Source organism: Sphaeramia orbicularis, unplaced genomic scaffold (assembly GCF_902148855.1).
Source record: "Sphaeramia orbicularis unplaced genomic scaffold, fSphaOr1.1, whole genome shotgun sequence".
NCBI classification, from domain to species: domain Eukaryota; kingdom Metazoa; phylum Chordata; class Actinopteri; order Kurtiformes; family Apogonidae; genus Sphaeramia; species Sphaeramia orbicularis.
Genome location: NW_021941741.1, coordinates 500,043 through 520,136, shown reverse-complemented (window position 1 = coordinate 520,136; position 20,094 = coordinate 500,043). Strand labels below are relative to the sequence as shown.

General features: G+C 45.0%; 2 protein-coding genes and 1 long non-coding RNA gene across 7 annotated transcripts in view; 2 read left to right on the top strand and 1 right to left on the bottom strand.

Annotated features, from left to right (window-relative positions):
- The window catches only part of lamtor3 (late endosomal/lysosomal adaptor, MAPK and MTOR activator 3), a 7,952-nt gene extending 5,639 nt beyond the window's left edge, over nucleotides 1-2,313 (top strand). For 3 of the 5 annotated variants that reach the window (XM_030130785.1, XM_030130786.1, XM_030130787.1), the window contains exons 6-7: nucleotides 227-290; nucleotides 1,901-2,313. In XM_030130785.1, the coding sequence (XP_029986645.1) occupies nucleotides 227-290; nucleotides 1,901-1,974 (138 nt within the window). In that variant the 3' untranslated portion in view covers nucleotides 1,975-2,313. Of the gene's footprint in view, nucleotides 1-170; nucleotides 291-1,900 lie in introns of all 5 variants that reach the window. The other 2 variants (XM_030130788.1, XM_030130789.1) reach the window with 2 other exon arrangements.
- A 2,652-nt stretch (nucleotides 2,314-4,965) lies between these two features.
- On the top strand, nucleotides 4,966-17,536 carry LOC115416916 (uncharacterized). The gene is made up of 4 exons (XR_003935057.1): nucleotides 4,966-4,978; nucleotides 13,092-13,096; nucleotides 16,714-16,717; nucleotides 17,296-17,536. It is a non-coding gene; the product is annotated as an uncharacterized LOC115416916 (long non-coding RNA).
- rdh14a (retinol dehydrogenase 14a) lies at nucleotides 16,040-19,758 on the bottom strand. Its single transcript, XM_030130782.1, has 2 exons — nucleotides 19,434-19,758; nucleotides 16,040-16,672 (listed from the first exon to the last, which is right to left on the bottom strand). The coding sequence occupies exons 1-2, from the start codon at nucleotides 19,674-19,676 to the stop codon at nucleotides 16,055-16,057; spliced, it is 861 nt and encodes a 286-aa protein (XP_029986642.1). The 5' UTR covers nucleotides 19,677-19,758; the 3' UTR covers nucleotides 16,040-16,054.
- Nucleotides 19,759-20,094: the final 336 nt, after the last annotated feature.

Genomic DNA, 20,094 nt, shown 5'->3' with positions numbered 1-20,094 from the left:
CACTGAATTCTCTTTGGACATTTCATGTTTATATTTGTTCAGTTTATTCCCCTTTTTTGTGAAAGTATAGTTTGTAAATGTGAACATTGTTGTGTTACTTTTCTTTTTTAACACAAAAACAGAGAAACATTTGTCGTTGTCATTATATTTATTCTGTTTAACCCCTTCAGAGCTCCTGTCAGTGTCTCTGTGCTCTCTCAGTCCTTCTGTCCGTCCTCTGTCTCAGATCGTCCAGTTTAATCGCTTACCTCTGGTCATCAGCTTCATCGCCAGCAGCAACGCCAACACAGGTAAACCCCACCTGTTAGCTGTGACCTCTGGACACACATTTGTTTCTTTATTTATCAATGAAAAAGAATGGATCTGCAACCAAAACAGAGATTTGAGACTAAAAGACAGTCAGTAAAAAAACAGATCATTCTGTTTATAAATCACTCCTCTTTGTTTGTGAGTTTAAACTTTTTTTGTCAAGTGTCCCAGTACCAGCTGTGGTCCATGTGTTCTGGTACCAGCTGTGGTCCAGGTGTCCTGTACCAGCTGTGGTCCAGGTGTTCTGGTACCAGCTGTGGTCCAGGTGTCCTGGTACCAGCTGTGGTCCAGGTGTCCAGTACCAGCTGTGGTCCAGGTGTTCTGTACCAGCTGTGGTCCAGGTGTCCTGTACCAGCTGTGGTCCAGGTGTTCTGGTACCAGCTGTGGTCCAGGTGTCCTGGTACCAGCTGTGGTCCAGGTGTCCTGTACCAGCTGTGGTCCAGGTGTTCTGTACCAGCTGTGGTCCAGGTGTTCTGTACCAGCTGTGGTCCAGGTGTTCTGGTACCAGCTGTGGTCCAGGTGTTCTGTACCAGCTGTGGTCCAGGTATTCTGGTACCAGCTGTGGTCCAGGTGTCCAGTACCAGCTGTGGTCCAGGTGTCCTGGTACCAGCTGTGGTCCAGGTGTCCAGTACCAGCTGTGGTCCAGGTGTCCTGGTACCAGCTGTGGTCCAGGTGTCCAGTACCAGCTGTGGTCCAGGTGTCCAGTACCAGCTGTGGTCCAGGTGTCCTGGTACCAGCTGTGGTCCAGGTGTTCGGTACCAGCTGTGGTCCAGGTGTCCAGTACCAGCTGTGGTCCAGGTGTCCAGTACCAGCTGTGGTCCAGGTGTCCTGTACCAGCTGTGGTCCAGGTGTTCTGGTACCAGCTGTGGTCCAGGTGTTCTGGTACCAGCTGTGGTCCAGGTGTCCTGGTACCAGCTGTGGTCCAGGTGTCCAGTACCAGCTGTGGTCCAGGTGTCCAGTACCAGCTGTGGTCCAGGTGTCCAGTACCAGCTGTGGTCCAGGTGTCCTGGTACCAGCTGTGGTCCAGGTGTCCAGTACCAGCTGTGGTCCAGGTGTCCTCTCTCTCTGTAACTCACTCATTCGTTCTCTGCTCAGACTGAATGTTCAGGCTGGAGACGACACTATTTAGTGTAATCTATTACTTATGAGATACATTTGAATTTGACAGAGTAACAGACTCTGAACTGAGCTCCAGTGACAGAAACACAACAGAAGTGGGTTTAAGGTGGAAGTGGGTTTAAGGTGGAAGTGGGTTTAAGGCAGAAGCTGGATCCAGGTCCAACCCACCAATAGAAACTCTTCTGTCATCCATCAGCGTAGGCCCCGCCCACTAAGTGCACTTAAATTCACGTTCTTTGTCAGAGTCAAACAAACGTTTAAACTCACAATGAGGAGTGATTTCTAAACAGAATGATGTGTTTTTTGGATTGCCACTGACTGTCTTACTCTCAAATGTCTGTTTTGGTTGTAAATCTGTTCTTTCTGATTGATAAAGACACAGACTTCTGTCTGTATTTCCTCACCTGTTTTTACGTCCCGTTCCCTTTAACAGATCCTGTTTGTGTTCGTCTGTGAATGTGTGTGTGTTCAGGTCTGGTCATGAGTCTGGAGAAGGAGCTGGCTCCACTTATAGAGGAGCTGAGGCAGGTGGTGGAGGTCACATAGGACCACTGGACCCCCCTGGACCACCCAAACCCCAGACCCCCGGCTGAGACCCCTCCCACCTCTTCCCCCTCTGTCTGCTGAGGCCCCTCCCCCTGCCCCCCCTCTGTCTGCTGAGGCCCCTCCCCCTGCCCCCCTCTGTCTGCCCAGGCCCCTCCCCCTCTGGGTGTGGCCTAAATGCTTCTGTGTTCTTGTTTTCGTCCTCATTGAATGAGTCTATATGTTTTCTTTCTTTCTTTTATGTTTTTTTTGTCTGGACATGTTTTCTAACTCATCAGCCTTTCACAACAATATTTTTCATCTCTAATCCAAATTCTGAATAAACCTTTCATTTGAAACTCCTCCTGCGTCCAGTCTTCCTCTTTTATGAAAACATACGTTTATTTCTGAATCGGTCACATGTCCACCTCCTGGACTGTCCAGTTTGAGTCTGTTTCCAGTAGGATGCACCCATTCCAATACCAGTGTCAGATATCGGGTCCAATACTCAGCATGTGTACTCGTACTCGTAAAAGTACTCAGATATAACTGCACCGATACCACCTACAGCAGCAGGACATTCACAGTTCAGAGTACGACGGCCGCTGTCCTGCATGTTCTGGACTCTTCCATCAAACCTGGGCCACTTAACCCTTTCATGCACAGTGGTCACCCCAGTGGTCACTCCAGTGGACAGTTCTTCTCCAACTGTTCTCTTGGGTTTTGTTCTTTTAGTTCCATATCAGCCAACACAGTGGACACTTATGCACCATCCCTAAAAGCCACCTAAAAGTTACTCAAAAACAACCTAAAAATCACCCAAAAACCACCAAAAAATTACCAAAAAACCACCTAAAAATGACCCAAAAACCACCTAAAAATTACCCAAAAATTACCCAACAACCACCTAAAAATTACCCAATAATTACCCCAAAACCACCTAAAAATTATCCAAAAACCATTTAAAAAAACCACCTAAAAATTACCCAAAAACCACCTTAAAACTAGTCAAAAACCACCTAAAAATCACCCAAAAATTACCCAATACCACCTATAAACCCACCTAAAAATCACCCAAAAATTACCCAAAAATCACCTAAAAATTATTCAAAAACCCACCAAAAATTACCCAAAAATCACCTAAAAATTATTCAAAACCCACCTAAAAATGACCCTAAAACCACCTAAAAACCACCCAAAAACCACCTTACAAACCACCTAAAAATTACCCCCAAAATTACCCAAAAACCACCTAAAAAACACCTAAAAACTACCCAAAAACCATCTTAAAAACCACCTAAAAATTACCCCAAAATTACCCAAAAACCATCTAAAAAAACGACCTAAAAATTACCCAAAAACCCCCCAAAACCACCTAAAAATTACCCAAAAATTATCCAAAAACCACCTAAAAAACACCTAAAAACTACCTAAAAACCACCTTAAAAACCACCTAAAACTTACCCCAAAATTACCCAAAAACCATCTAAAATACCACCTAAAAATTACCCAAAAACCACCTAAAAACTACCCAAAAACCACCTAAAAATTACCCAAAATTACCCAAAAACCACCTAAAAAAACACCAAAAAATTACCCAAAAACCACCTAAAAACTACCCAAAAACCACCTTAAAAACCACCTAAAAATTACCCAAAATTACCCAAAAACCACCTAAAAAAACACCAAAAAATTACCCAAAAACCACCTAAAAACCATTTAAAAATCACCCAAAAACCACCTAAAAATTACCCAAAAACCACCTAGAAAACCACCTAAAAATTACCCCAAAACCATCTAAAAACTAGTCAAAAACCACCTAAAAATTACCCAAAAATTATCCAAAAACCACCTAAAAAACACCTAAAAACTACCCAAAAACCAACTTAAAAACCACCTAAAAATTACCCCAAAATTACCCAAAAACCATCTAAAAAACCACCTAAAAATTACCCAAAAACCACCTAAAAACTACCCAAAAACCACCTTAAAAACCACCTAAAAATTACCCAAAATTACCCAAAAACCACCTAAAAAAACACCAAAAAATTACCCAAAAACCACCTAAAAACCATTTAAAAATCACCCAAAAACCACCTAAAAATTACCCAAAAACAACCTAGAAAACCACCTAAAAATTACCCCAAAACCATCTAAAAACTAGTCAAAAACCACCTAAAAATCACCCAAAAATTTCCCAAAACCACCTATAAACCCAGTGGTGCTGCTTGCCATTATGCAAGGCAGGCAGCTGCTTGGGGCCCCTAAGCCAGCAGGGGCCCCCAAAGGACCAACAGACTTGACACAAACAGTCTAAAGAATAAGTTCACTACACAGCGGCAGTGAGAAGTTGCAGTAACAACTAGCTGTCTCAAATTCTCTGAAGGGGCCCCCTGAGTCCAAATTGCCCCTCCCTCACCTGTGTGTGTGTGTGTGTGTATATATATATATATATATATATATATATATATATATATATATATATATTTTTTTTTTTTAATTTATTTATTTTTTTTTTGCTTGGGGCCCCAGGGGACCCTTTCTGCACCACTGTATAAACCCACCTAAAAATCTCCCAAAAATTACCCAAAAACCACCTAAAAATCTCCCAAAAATTACCCAAAAACCACCTAAAAAATCACCCAAAAATTACCCAAAAACCACCTAAAAAATCACCCAAAAATTACCCAAAAACCACCTAAAAAGCCACCTAAAAATGACCCAAAATGACCCCAAAACCACCTAAAAAAAGTCAAAAACCACCTTTGTTTGCATATTATCTCCATGTAGTGAGTTCTGCCTGGTATTAGCATGTTCAAATTGTTCAAATGTGAGGAAAGTTCAGATTAGCTGCATTCTAAATGTCTGCTAAAGGTTCAGACTGTCTTCCATAGAATTATTGTGGATAATTCATTGATCAGACAAACTAGTAAAGCAGGTAAACAAACCCCTCCTCCTGTCTGACAAATGAATGACCTAGAATAAGCATTCAGATGGTTTTATTTCATAGTTTTCCCACAGTGCATCAGTAAATACAACTTTCTTTGCTTCATAAATTAAATGCGTGGGGTCCAGCTGAGTGGACAGTTTTACAACTCCATGAAAAATAGGTTCATAAAAAATTTTCTTTAGGCATGTTTCCTTTTTTTTTCATCCCTAAAGAGGAATAAAAACACTCAGGAAAAATAACTTAAGGTTGTCATAATTCATGCATGAAAGGGTTAATGATCAGTTTATCATCACGTTGTGCAGAAGCCTGATCATGATGGAATGGATTCCAGGTGTGATGGAAGAGGGAACGCTCTAAACCATGCAGATGCTGGCCCAGGAGGACTGGATTTGGACCCCCCTGCTCTATGTACTCTATTATTACAGCTTTTATAGGAGAAAACCTCTTAGACGTTGATCATTTCATGCGGTCTGTGTTAGTGCGTTCAGGTTCAGGAGCAGATTTACAGGAAATGGTCCGAAAAGTGTCACCGAAGCACAGACTGAAGACACCGTCAGTCTGTTCTTCATAAACCCAGTGGAGACCAGGAAGACGGAACGGGTCCTTGAAGCTTCAGCAGGAACTAAGAGTGTGAGATGGAGTGACCAAGGAAGGAAGGAAGGAAGGAAGGAAGGAAGGAAGGCCAAATGATGTTATAGAAAAAATAGAGAAGAAGTGGAAAAGCATCATAAAGCAGATTCACACACACACACACACACACACACACACACACACATATATATATATATATATATATCTCACTGCTCCACCACAGTTGTCCATATGACAGTGGTCTTTAAAAGTCTTTTTTTTTTTGCTGTATTGAACTCTTCTCTGTCGCCCTTTGAATAAACTCTTCAGGTTCAGTCCAGCAGAGGGAGCCCCAACATCACAACTACTGCAGGAACTGAGTCCAAGTCCACCAGGACCCACTGACCCTGGTAAGACTGGGGGGTCAGTACTGAGTCCAAGTCCACCAGGACCCACTGACCCTGGTAAGACTGGGGGTCAGTACTGAGTCCAAGTCCACCAGGACCCACTGACCCTGGTAAGACTGGGGGTCAGTACTGAGTCCAAGTCCACCAGGACCCACTGACCCTGGTAAGACTGGGGGTCAGTACTGAGTCCAAGTCCACCAGGACCCACTGACCCTGGTAAGACTGGGGGTCAGTACTGAGTCCAAGTCCACCAGGACCCACTGACCCTGGTAAGACTGGGGGGTCAGTACTGAGTCCAAGTCCACCAGGACCCACTGACCCTGGTAAGACTGGGGGTCAGTACTGAGTCCAAGTCCACCAGGACCCACTGACCCTGGTAAGACTGGGGGGTCAGTACTGAGTCCAAGTCCACCAGGACCCACTGACCCTGGTAAGACTGGGGGGTCAGTACTGAGTCCAAGTCCACCAGGACCCACTGACCCTGGTAAGACTGGGGGGTCAGTACTGAGTCCAAGTCCACCAGGACCCACTGACCCTGGTAAGACTGGGGGGTCAGTACTGAGTCCAAGTCCACCAGGACCCACTGATTTTTGGAGCATGTTCAAAAAAACTCCTCAAAATGTTATAAATCAACCTGAAATACAGCAGTGTGTTTATTGTATTTATTTTTTTCATTTATTTGGTCTTTTCAGTCCTCTCACCTGGAGCCCACATTTCCATCATGAGTCCGTTGAACTCATCTCAGTCTGTTTCTAAATAATATAACAATTACCTCCGTCTTCCATCTATAACTGCACTGCATAAAAAAAATAAACCTCTCATGTCAAGTTTCTGCCTAATTAACTGAATTCATTTCTCTGTGTGAAATCCAAACACAAAATACACTAAATTGCTTCAAATCTGTGCGTGTGTATTTGACACACACGATTACTGCAGTTTACGATAAAGTGTAAATGTTAGCGGTGGTCTGTGGATGTGCAGCGGCGCAGACGCCAAACTAAACACTCAGCTGTTTTCCTTCATTCTGCCGTCGGCCTCAAACGCTTTTTAACTCAACAAATCAGTCAATGTGAAAATGAGAGCGAGCGGTGGAGCAACCAAAACCACAGAGAGGAACACAAACACGTTCCAGCCCCATCCAGACTATGGCCACGCCTACAGCCACGCCTACGGACACGCCTCCTTCCTCTGCTTCACCTCCACATCTGAGCTGACGTTCAACAGTGTTGAAGCAAAAGCCTGGATGGGCTTGGCTCTGTCAGCCCGACACAGATTTATATGAGGAAGGCTGTATTTTTATCAAGTAGTAGTAATTTCAGGTGACCCCATTTGAATTCCAGGCGACCCCGCATGGGGTCCCGACCCCAAGGTTGAAAAACACTGGTCCAGTGACAAAAGTATGAGGCTGGCATCAGTGCTGTTTACAGTTTGGACTTTTAAGATGAAATGTCAGTGGTTTAAAGGGCTTGACCCAAACACAGCCCTACAGTCCTGTGTCAGTGGATCAGACCTACAGTCTGTGGAGGTCTGGGCCTCCGTTTTTTTTATTTATTTATTTATTAGGTCTGGTCCTCCTCAGAACCACAGCTGAGTGGTGCTGGAGGTGTTGGAGCGGTTGGCTTCTATCTTCTGTCTTCATCTGAACTGAACTCCACAGACTTTTCCTGCTCTAACTTTATGGGCTTTACCACAGACAGAAAACAGGCTCCGAGGTTTGGAGCGTGGAACTGTGAACCCTGACATGTGATCGGTAAAAGCACAACCTTCCCACACATTCTGGACAGATTTTCATCACCCCTTCTAATTGTGTGACCTGGGTTTCACCATCATGTGTAACATCAGCTCAGATAGAAGGAAGGAGGGGCCAAAGGGTGTCAGCAGGGAACGGGGGGGGGGGGGGGGGGGGGGGGGGGGGCAGAGAGGGGGGGTCATTACCACAACAACAGAACCTGGAAAAGAAAAGAAAAGCCTGGATGACAGATATGAACGTTAGACATGACTGTTCTGTTTGACCACAGAACAGGATGGAAATGAAACCAATGAGCTTTTATATATATATATATATATATATATATATATATATATATATATATATATATATATATATATATATATATATATATATATATATATATATATATATATATATATATATATATATATATATATATATATAATTAAGTTATCACAGAAGCATTCAAATGTAAGACAAGGTGCTTGTTGGTAAATTTCCCAGCCCAGTCTACAGGAGTCACCACCCAGTGGCTCTTTGGTTGAAGTTAACAGACCAGAACACCATCTGGGTGTTCCATGGGTATCTTGGTTTGTGTGAACGGGGGGTTGGGGTGGGGGGGTCACGATGACAAAAAGGGGCACTTGTTCAAAAAAGGTTGAGAAACAATTCTAGAGAAAAGGCTAAACACAGCTGAATGTGTGAAAACAGTGGTCAAACTCTGTCTGTGACATGAACAGAAGTGAAACCCCTCTGGTCTGTTGTCCATGTGAAGCAGACACAGGCTTTATTGGCCTATTCATTTGTTAATTGGCCTTTTTGGACTATTAACAGACTTTAACACTGACTGGAAACAAGAAGAAAACAACTGGAACTATGAGAACGATTGGGGTTTGGGATCAGTACCAGTTAGGACCAACAGGAAGTGACCGGTTATCAGTATCAGTTGTAAAAAAAAAACAAAAAACAATTATCGTGCATCCCTAAATAATAGGTTTGATCAAGGTTGTAATCATTAACAAAAACTAACGAAATGACAAAAACTCCAATTCAAAAAACATTTTCATTAACTGAAATAAATAAAAACTATAATTAAAAGAAAAAACATAACTAAGTGAAACTGTATTGTGTGTTTATAAAACTAACTAAAACAGATCAAAATTATGGATAAAATTCCCTTCGTTTTCATCTTTGCCAACGTCGAATTGATACGAAAGCGATTTATTTCCCTTTCTCAATTTTCTGTGCTGTCTCCATACGACACTTTTTGCTCCGTCACTTGTGTTCACTTGTGGTTTCCAGTCGTCTTCTGGTCCCCACTCTACCTGGAAACATGGAGACTAAAGCAGCAGAGTCCTGTCTGGGACTGATTTGAATAGGAGCACAGAGAAGAAGAGAAAAGAGACCACTGAACTACAACTGAACTACAACTGAACTACAACTGAACTACAACTAAACTACAACTGAACTACAACTGAACTACAACTAAACTAAAACTGAACTACAGCTGAACTACAACTGAACTTCAACTGAACTACAACTAAACTAAAACTGAACTACAACTGAACTAAAACTGAACTACAACTGAACTACAACTGAACTACAACTGAACTACAACTGAACTACAACTGAACTACAGCTGAACTACAACTAAACTACAACTAAACTACAACTGAACTACAGCTGAACTACAACTGAACTACAACTGAACTACAACTAAACTACAACTGAACTACAACTGAACTACAACTGAACTACAACTAAACTACAACTGAACTACAACTGAACTACAACTGAACTACAGCTGAACTACAACTGAACTACAACTGAACTACAACTGAACTACAACTAAACTACAACTGAACTACAGCTGAACTACAACTGAACTACAACTAAACTACAACTGAACTACAACTGAACTACAACTAAACTACAACTGAACTACAACTGAACTACAACTGAACTACAGCTGAACTACAACTGAACTACAACTAAACTACAACTAAACTACAACTGAACTACAGCTGAACTACAACTAAACTACAACTGAACTACAGCTGAACTACAACTGAACTACAACTGAACTACAACTAAACTACAACTGAACTACAGCTGAACTACAACTAAACTACAACTAAACTACAACTGAACTACAACTGAACTACAACTAAACTACAACTGAACTACAACTGAACTACAGCTGAACTACAACTGAACTACAACTGAACTACAACTAAACTAACACTGAACTACAACTGAACTACAACTGAACTACAACTGAACTACAGCTGAACTACAACTGAACTACAACTGAACTAACACTGAACTACAACTGAACTACAGCTGAACTACAACTGAACTACAACTGAACTACAACTGAACTACAACTAAACTACAACTGAACTACAACTGAACTACAACTGAACTAACACTGAACTACAACTGAACTACAACTGAACTACAACTAAACTAAAACTAAACTACAACTGAACTACAACTGAACTACAACTAAACTAAAACTAAACCACAACTAAACTACAACTAAAACTAAGCATTTAGAAAAAAAAAGAAAACTAATAAAACTATCAAACCTGCTCTAAAAACTACTGAATTAGAGAAGAAAAAAGTCACAACTAAATAAAACTAAACTGGAATGAAAAATCTAAAACTATTGGACCCTTGGTCCACCACGGTGGAAGTGCTACTAGCTCTTCTTGGTGATTATCCACAGGTGCTCTTTGGAAACTTGTGGTGTGTCTGGCAATTTAGAGTAAAAAAAAAGCAATTCACATAAGCGTGCTAGATTTCAAAAAATATTCCAAGGCACACTGTAGGATTTGCGTAAAAATCCATCCATCCATTTTCTTCCGCTTATCTGGGGCTGGGTCGCGGGGGTAACAGTCTAAGCAGGGATGCTCAGACTTCCCTCTCCCCAGACTCCTCCTCCAGCTCTTCCGGGGGGACCCCGAGGCGTTCCCAGGCCAGCCCACAGACATAGTCTCTCCAACGTGTCCTGGGTCTTCCCCGAGGTCTCCTCCCGGCGGGACATGCCCAGAACACCTCCCCAGGGAGGCGTCCAGGAGGCATCCGAAACAGATGCCTGATCCTGGATGTGGAGGAGCAGCGGCTCTACTCCGAGCTCCTCCCTGGTGACTGAGCTCCTCCCCCTATCCCTAAGGGTGCGCCCAGCCACCCTGCGGAGGAAACTCATTTCTTGTATGGATCTTGTCCTTTCGGTCCTGACCCAAAGCTCATGACCATATGTAACAGGGTCAACTCTTTAGCAGTAGTGTAGGTATGTACATTATATTGTGTATTGTTATAATTCCACAAAATCTGTTCATTTTATTTTAATTTCTTTTGGTTTGGTACCTGACATTGTGGGCCTCTGGATCAGTGTGTGTGGAACTTTTGGTTTTGGTCTGTTCCCCATCGAATGGTTTACAGTGTGACACTGCGCACTATAACTTGAGTTTTTGCGCCTTTGCCTCCTCCCTTTTGTTCCGGTTTTCTGTGGGAGAGGAGTGCGCTTTACATGGGGTACTGACCGGAGGTCTTTATGTTTTATCATTTTGTCAGATCAATAAACGGAGACTACCTCCAAAGACACACACGTGCGGGTCTCATCATTAAAAGAAAAAGAACACAACGCAGAGTCCGACACCACCGGTTACACATAGGTGAGGGTAGGAACGTAGACTGACCGGTAAATCCAGAGCTTCTCCTCTCGGCTCAGCTCCTTCTTTACCACAACTGACCGGTACAAGGACTGCATCACTGCAGACGCTGCCAATCTGACGCTCCATCCTTCCCTCACTCATGACAAGACCCAGATACTTAAACTCCTCCACTTGGGGCAAAGACTCCCCACCGACCCGGAGAGGGCAGACCACCTTTTTCCGGTCGAGAACCATGGCCTCGGATTTGGAGGTGCTGATCCTCATCCCGCTCGCTTCACACTCGGCTGCAAACCGCCCCAGGACACGCTGAAGGTCCAGGTTCCATGAGGCCAACAGGACAACGTCATCCACAAAAAGCAGAGATGAAATCCTGTGGTCCCCAAACTGGACCCCCTCCGGCCCCTGGCTGTGCCGAGAAATTCTGTCCATAAAAATGATGAACAGAACCAGTGACAAAGGACAGCCCTGCTGGAGTCTAACATGCACCTACACACACACACACACACACACACACACACACACACATACATACATGCGCACATACAAACATACATATATACACATACACACATATTAAAAATAAAAAATCCCATACTTCTAAAGTTAGGTCCCACTATTAGTCCCACCTGCTCAAATACAATACACTTTAAAATCTTGTTTCATTCATATTTTCTCATTACCAGTCCCACATAACCAAACATCCCTCATAAAATAACCCTTTACAAAAACGGACAGAGCTCCACGTCTCCACTGAGGCCTGGATGTTTTGTTGCTTGCAGTTCTATAATCCAGAAAGTCTCTGTTGGACTCATCTTTTTACACGGTCACCTCCTCTGATGTCTTTTTCCATAACGTCCAGAACGACCCCCTTCAGTGTGTTGGTTTCCATGTCCCACCTCCATATCATGTGATGCCATTGCATAATCAACATTTCTTGTATGGATGGCATTTTTATTCTCCACCAGTTGATCTTTGAGCCTTCTTTTTGTTTGTCTGACATAGAAACAGCCACATGAACACTCCAATCTGTAAACCATGTGTGTGGTGTTACAATTGGCAAAAGTTCTCCTTTTATATGTGCGAGATGTTGTTATGTTTTGGAATACATCAGTTTCTTTCATATGATCACAGTGGTTACACCTTCCACACTGGAAAGTTCCACAGAGATTTTTTTTAACCAAGAAGTCTTTTCTCTCAGGGTTGGTGCACGTCTGTATGAGAACTGAGGGAGCTCCATCATATAAGCTTGGCTTTGATTCCATTCCTGTCACCGCAGGTACTAATTCAAGTTCAAACATAAACCTGTTCTCACTGGTCAGTAAAGAATGATGTTTGACCTGCTAAAAATGAGGAATATTCCAGAGTGTTAGAGACCTGAGGATGGAGGTCAGATCAGTCCAATAGAGGGAATGCACATCCGTCACTTCCCCCCAGGCCATGCCCCCCAGGCCACGCCCCTCTCAGTCAGACTGAGTGTCAAAAACAAAGCGGCTCAACATGGTGGAGTACAGCAGTAACTCCAGCCAGAGCAGAAAACTGTGGAATATCAGATGAAATTAAAGACAACTGGACTGGACATGGGTCCATCCAAGCTACCAAACAACCAGTGTTCTACCAACACTGATCTGGGACAGAAATCACCTATCCTGACATTTACATGAACCTGAGTTCAACGCTGGGAAAATCCCCAATGCAAAGGCTGAAAGCATCCAACAGACCCAGAGTTGTGTCCATCCTGGTCCTGGTTCATTAGAGGATTCCAGCTGGTGAGTGCTTTCATTCAACATACTATTGTTTTGGAGGTTTTGTGTCAGTGCAGACGGAGTTTGTTGGCGGTGATTTGGGCGGTAAAGGCCCAGCAGTAGTGCTCACAGTTCACTACTGATTTACTGGAGTTGAACCCTTAGTACTGACCCAAGTGAGTGGATGATCTACTGGTACTGTGGAGATTTAAGGAGAGTTCACATCAAATACTGGATCCAACACAGATCCAACAGCTGTGTGCTAGAGGAGCCCCTGATCTGGAAAACTAGGTTAGCCTCAGTTTAAGCTAGTTTACAAATCATGTAGAGCACAAGGTTCACAATCACACAACTGAAGACACAAACGATTCAGTTCTGAAACATAGAACTAAATGACAGATGCTAACATGAAGAGCTTTACTAAGAAGGAACGTTAGCCAAAACCAGATGGAATTTAAGGGATGATTTTACACCAGAACACAGCACAAATGAACGTTAGCTGACACAGATCCAGGTTTGGTTGTCTGGATTCCAGTTCTTTCTCTGAATTGCAGCGATCCATCTGCTTCTTCTGTCTGTGGCTTTAGGTCTCCGCTAAAACCAGAGCTCCCAGTGCTTTTAAACCTATTTGTGCGATCAATAGCACAACAGCTCTGCCCCATTTTTAGATTGTTCTAAAGTTTTCGCAGTATTCAAGACAAAGCCGCTGCTCATCTGCCTCTGTCTGACACTCAGTGGGCGGAGCCACAGTGACTTCAGCTGGAGCTGACGTCACCTTCAGAGCCTCTATAGGAGGAAAGGGGAGGACACACTTAATGCATGTTGAACTGGAGCGTTCTGGCTGAAGCTGAAACCAGCGTCTGCATCAGCGTCTGCATTATCAGTAGAACCAAACCAGTTAACGACATTCAAACTCAGTAATTACACTAATTGGAGTCATTTGTAAAACAAATAGAGTGGAGGTGCCATTAAAATGCCTCAGATGGAGTTGATAGAGTGGGTGCCATGGTTTCCATAAATGATCCAGAAAATGTCCCAGTGAAGCCCACAGGTGGGAAAGGCATTAGGCATCCCTGGGGGAGGGGGGGGGGCTGAGAGGGAAAGGCATTAGGCATCCCTGGGGGAGGGGGGGGGGGCTGAGAGGGAAAGGCATTAGGCATCCTGGGAGTCTCATACGGGGGGGGGGGGGGGGGTGAGAGAAAAACATTCCCAGCTAATAATCATCTTCGCTGCATCAAGCATGGCTGATTAGAGCTCAACGAACCCCTGAAGAAGGAAGACTAGACTGAGATGGAGTAATGAGGAGGTCTGGAAATGAAGCAAGGAGCCCAGGGTTATTCTGTTAAGAAGAGGAGGAGGAGGGGAGGAGGAGGAAGAGAAGGAGGAAGAGGAGGAGGAGGAGGAAGAGGAGGAGGAAGAGGAGGAGGAGGAAGAAGAGGAGGAAGAGGAAGAGAAGGAGGAGGAGAAGAGAAGGAGGAGGAAGAGGAGGAGGAAGAGGAAGGAGGAAGAGGAGGAAGAGGAGGAAGAGAAGGAGGAAGAGGAGGAGGAGGAAGAAGAGGAGGAAGAGGAAGAGAAGGAGGAGGAAGAGGAGGAGGAAGAGGAGGAGGAAGAGGAAGAGAAGGAGGAAGAGAAGGAGAAGGAAGAGGAGGAGGAGGAAGAGGAGGAGGAAGAGAAAGAGGAGGAGGAGGAAGAGGAAAAGAAAGAGGAGGAGGAAGAGGAGGAGGAGGAAGAAGAGGAGGAGGAAGAGAAGGAGGAGGAGGAAGAGAAGGAGAAGGAAGAGGAGGAGGAGGAAGAGGAGGAGGAGAAGAGGAGGAGGAAGAGAAGGAGGAGGAGAAGAAGAGGAGGAAGAGAAGGAGGAGGAGGAAGAAGAGGAGGAAGAGGAAGAGAAGGAGGAGGAGGAGGAAGAGGAGGAGGAAGAGGAAAGAAGAGGAGGAGGAAGAAGAGGAGGAGGAAGAGAAGGAGGAGGAGGAAGAAGAGGAGGAAGAGGAGGAGAAGGAGGAGGAAGAGGAGGAGGAAGAGGAAAAGAAAGAGGAGGAAGAAGAGGAGGAAGAAGAGGAGGAAGGCACTGAGGGTTATTGTGTTCTGAACAGCTGATTATCAAACACAGTAAATATAACCTACAGTCCAGGTCAAAAGTTGTAGAACTCCTCATTTTTCCAGTTCTGTCTGTAAATCCCAGCAGTTCCAGTCCAACAAACATCTGAAATGGTCCAAAGGTCAGAGTGAACTGCCAGACGTAAAAAACAAAAAACTGGGAACAGCAGACTGAAACTTCTGAGCGGTAGTGTACGTCTGAGTGAAGAGGAGAAGGAAACACAGCAACACCTCCTGTTCAAATACACCTGGAAGAGGAGAGAACACTGAAGGAACCCAACTGTGTTTGACTGGAGACTGGATGACCTGGTCTGGTCTGGTCTAATCTGGTCTGGTCTAACCTGGTCTAATATAATCTGGTCTGGTTTGGTCTGGACTGACCTGGTCTAACCTGGTCTGGTCTGGTCAATCATCTGATGGTTGTTTCTTAATAACAGGAGATGGAATATAAACTACTTAAACATATAAATTCTAAATATAAATGAATTTCAACACTCGTCCAAAATCACACATGAACTCATTTATTTGAAGAACGACAATAAAAACAGAAAAGCAGCGTTAAAATAATTTGAATCAGATTAAGGCCCAATCCCACTTCACCCCTTGGCCCCTCCCCCTTACCCCCCGGCCCCTCCCTTCTGACTCATTAGAATCAGAATCAGGACACTCCTACCACTTCATGTGAAGGGGTAGGGCTAAGGGGGAGGGGCCAATGGAGTGAAATGGGATTGAGCCAAAGGCTGAGTCCAAACCTCCTAATCTGAGGTTCTGTTTGAGGCACCGGGATCTGGGACGGACATGGGACTGCTGTGGTTCCACTGGGACCAGTGACGAGGCACTGCCCACACCTTCCACACCACCCACACCTTCCACACCACCCACACCTTCCACACTACCCACCCCACCTGTGTCTCTGTTGACTGTGGACCTCACGTGGTTAACCCCACCATGACTTCACTAATGTCCCACAGTTTCCCGGCCACGTCCAGGTCCGTGGCCTTGTCCAGAAGAACCTGAGGTTTACAGTCGGCGAAGCACTTCCCCTGGACCCCGTCCACGTCTGGACTACACACCAGGTACACCACGGTCTGGGCTCCCTGTTCAGGACTCTTAAACAAGCCCCGGGACACCAGGTCGACCAGGGGTTTGGCTAAGGCCGGGATGCGGACATGTCTGCCCAGGTTGGTGCGGACGATGCCGGGGGTCAGGGCGTTGACGGTGACGCCGCTGCCCTCCAGGCGCCGGCCCAGTTCGCAGGTGAACAGCAGGTTGGCCAGTTTACTGCGACTGTAGGCCGAAGCTTTGTCGTAGCTCTGCTCGCTATTCAGATCCTCAAAGTTAATGACGCCGTATTTATAAAGCTGCGACGAGACCACCACGATGCGGCTGGGGGAGGAGCGTTTGAGGAGGTCCAGGAGCAGGTGGGTCAGCAGGAAGTGGCCCAGGTGGTTGACTCCAAACTGCAGCTCAAAGCCGTCCTGGGTCCGGGTGTACGGACACTGGTACACGCCGGCGTTGTTGACCAGCACGTCGACCCGAGGCTCCTCCTGGTCTGACACCACAGGACAAACGGACAAACAGGAAGTAGAAAGGTCAAGGACACCACAGGACAAACAGACAAACAGGAAGTAGAAAGGTCAAGGACACCACAGGACAAATGGACAAACAGGAAGTAGAAAGGTCAAGGACACCACAGGACAAACAGACAAACAGGAAGTAGAAAGGTCAAGGACACCACAGGACAAATGGACAAACAGGAAGTAGAAAGGTCAAGGACACCACAGGACAAACAGACAAACAGGAAGTAGAAAGGTCAAGGACACCAGAACACCCTGGATGGACATAAAATAGACCCACTATTTGAGAAGGACCGCTTTAGCTGGACACTGAAGTTTCAGACATTTGTTTTCACTTCATGGAGGAGGTCGTGGAATGTCTTTAGCTCTGCGGCTAATGTTAGCAGCTCGGTACCAGTGGCTGCAGACGGAGCCTCAGACCTCCGGGCTCTGCTGGGTGGGCAGGGGGAACGTACGGACAGGAATGTGAGGCTCCGTCTGCAGCCCTACAAATCTAGGGCTAATACTGGACTCAGACCTAAACTGTAACAGCCACATGAAATTAACTCCATCATCAGCCTTTGACCATCTCAAAAACACTGGTACAATCACAGGTTTAAACTGGTCTGAGCCAGACTTAGACAGACTTATCCACGCATTTATCTGGACCAGGTTAGACTATTGGACCGGCCTTCTGACTGGACTGTAAACCAGCTGAAGACAGCTGTAGTCCATCCAGAACACTGCTGCTGGGGTCCAGACTAGAACCAGGAAGGACCACCATATTAGTCCTGTTCCAGGTCTGTGCACTGGGGTCCAGACTAGAACCAGGAAGGACCACCATATTAGTCCTGTTCCAGGTCTGTGCACTGGCTTCCTGTGGCTCAGAGAATAGACTTTAAAACAGCTCTGCTGGTCTACAAGTCTGTCCATGGTCTAGAACCAAAGTCCATCTGGGACATGTTGGTCCCATATGAACCATCTGGGACCCTGAGAACCTCAGGGACTGGTCTGAGAACCTCAGGGACTGGTCTTGTGCTGGTCCCAGAGTCAGGAGTAAACAGGTGGAGCTGTGTTTCAGTTCTGTGTGTTTCAGTTCTGTGTGTTTCAGTTCTATGTGTTTCAGTTCTGTGTGTTTCAGGTCTATGTGTTTCAGTTCTGTGTGTTTCAGTTCTGTGTGTTTCAGTTCTATGTGTTTCAGTTCTATGTGTTTCAGTTCTGTGTGTTTCAGGTCTGTGTGTTTCAGTTCTATGTGTTTCAGTTCTGTGTGTTTCAGTTCTGTGTGTTTCAGTTCTGTGTGTTTCAGTTCTATGTGTTTCAGTTCTGTGTGTTTCAGGTCTGTGTGTTTCAGGTCTGTGTTTCAGTTCTGTGTGTTTCAGTTCTATGTGTTTCAGTTCTGTGTGTTTCAGGTCTATGTGTTTCAGTTCTGTGTGTTTCAGTTCTATGTGTTTCAGGTCTATGTGTTTCAGTTCTGTGTTTCAGTTCTGTGTGTTTCAGTTCTGTGTGTTTCAGGTCTATGTGTTTCAGTTCTGTGTGTTTCAGTTCTGTGTGTTTCAGTTCTGTGTTTCAGTTCTATGTGTTTCAGTTCTGTGTGTTTCAGTTCTATGTGTTTCAGTTCTGTGTGTTTCAGTTCTGTGTGTTTCAGGTCTGTGTGTTTCAGTTCTGTGTTTCAGTTCTGTGTGTTTCAGTTCTATGTGTTTCAGTTCTATGTGTTTCAGTTCTGTGTGTTTCAGTTCTGTGTGTTTCAGTTCTATGTGTTTCAGTTCTGTGTGTTTCAGTTCTATGTGTTTCAGTCCAGGCTGAAAACAGTTCTGTTCAACTCAAAGGCTTCTATCTGACCTCTGACTTTATTTTAATTGATTATTATTTATGTTTTATTAATTGTTTTTAATAAAACATAAGTAACACGGTGACACGGTGGTGCAGTGGTTAGCACTCGTGCCTCACAGACAGAAGATCCTGGGTTCGATTCCAACACCAGTCGACGGGGGGGTGGGACCTTTCTGTGTGGAGTTTGCATGTTCTCATGGGTGGGATCGCGTGGGTTCTCTCCGGGTACTCCGGCTTCCTCCCACCAAACACATGCACTAACAGGTTAATTGGTTAATCTAAATTGCCCATAGGTGTGAATGTGACAGTGATTGTTTGTGTCTATATGTTCATGAATGTGACAGTGATTGTTTGTGTCTATATGTTCATGAATGTGACAGTGATTGTTTGTCTCTATATGTTCAGCCCTGCTGAACTGACTTGTCCAGGGTGTACCCCGCCTTCGCCCCTATGTAGCTGGGATAGGCTCCAAGAGACCCCCGTGACCCTAGTGAGGATAAAGCGGGTTCAGAAAAGGAATGAATAATTCTGTTTTAATTGTGTGTTTTTATGCTGTCTCTTTTTCATTTTTGTAAACACTGTGAACTGACCTGTGTATGAACTGTACTAGACTCATAAATCTGCCTTGCTGTAATACTGTTGATTAAAAATTAATACTGGTATTCACATCGGCAGCGTGATTACTGAAGTGTCGGTGTCAGCCTGTCCTGTTCCTGTGACTGTGAGCAGCACAGACACAATCTGAGCACAGCAAACATTTATTTAGGACCTATAACTATAAGTATATATATACTTATATATAGTTATATATATAAACAGTAGTCCATGAGTCCATGGTCTTAGGTCCCTCCTGTCCCGGCCCAGTAGGCTCTCCCTCAGGGGGCCCAGTAGGCTCTCCCTCCCCGCTCTTGGCCCTCCATACCTGGATGATGCGTCGGCAGAAGCTCCGCACAGATGCCAGACAGGCCAGGTCCAGCTGTCTGAACACCAGCTGGGACTCCGGTGCTCCGGTTTCCAGGCGGATGTCCCGGATCGCGGCCTCGGCTCTGCTCCGGTCCCGACAGGCCAGGATCACCCGGGCCTGGAGCCGGACTAGTGCCGCCGCGGTGGCCTTTCCGATGCCGCTGTTGGCTCCGGTGACTATGACCGTGTGTCCGCTCAACATGTGTGCGGACACACGGTTACAGCACACGGCTTACATGGATGAGCTCCGAACCGGGCTAACGGCTAACGGCTGAACAACAACAACTGGGAAATACTGCATTACCCACAAGGCACTGCGGGTCAATTCTATGGTTTAATTACGATTGGACAGACGGCTGACATGCGCACTACTGCCATCTGCAGGACAGGAGGACAGAACAGTGGAAGAGCAGGGAACACGTCTGCACCTGTCAATCAGCTGGTTCTGTCAATGCAAAGGAAGTACCACAGAAGTACCAAGGAGGTACCAAAGAAGTACCAAAGAAGTACTAAAAAAGTACTTAAGAAGGACTAAAGAAGTACTAAAGAAGTACCAAAGAAGTACTAAAGAAGTACCAAAGAAGTACTAAAGAAGGACTAAAAAAGTACTAAAGAAGTAC

Coding starts and splice junctions, on each gene's coding strand:
- rdh14a (XM_030130782.1), bottom strand. CDS start 19,676: ATGTTGAGCGGACACACGGTCATAGTCACCGGAGCCAACAGCGGCATC. Junction 16,673..19,433: donor TCTGCCGACGCATCATCCAG/GTATGGAGGGCC, acceptor GTGTCAGACCAG/GAGGAGCCTCGGGTCGACGT.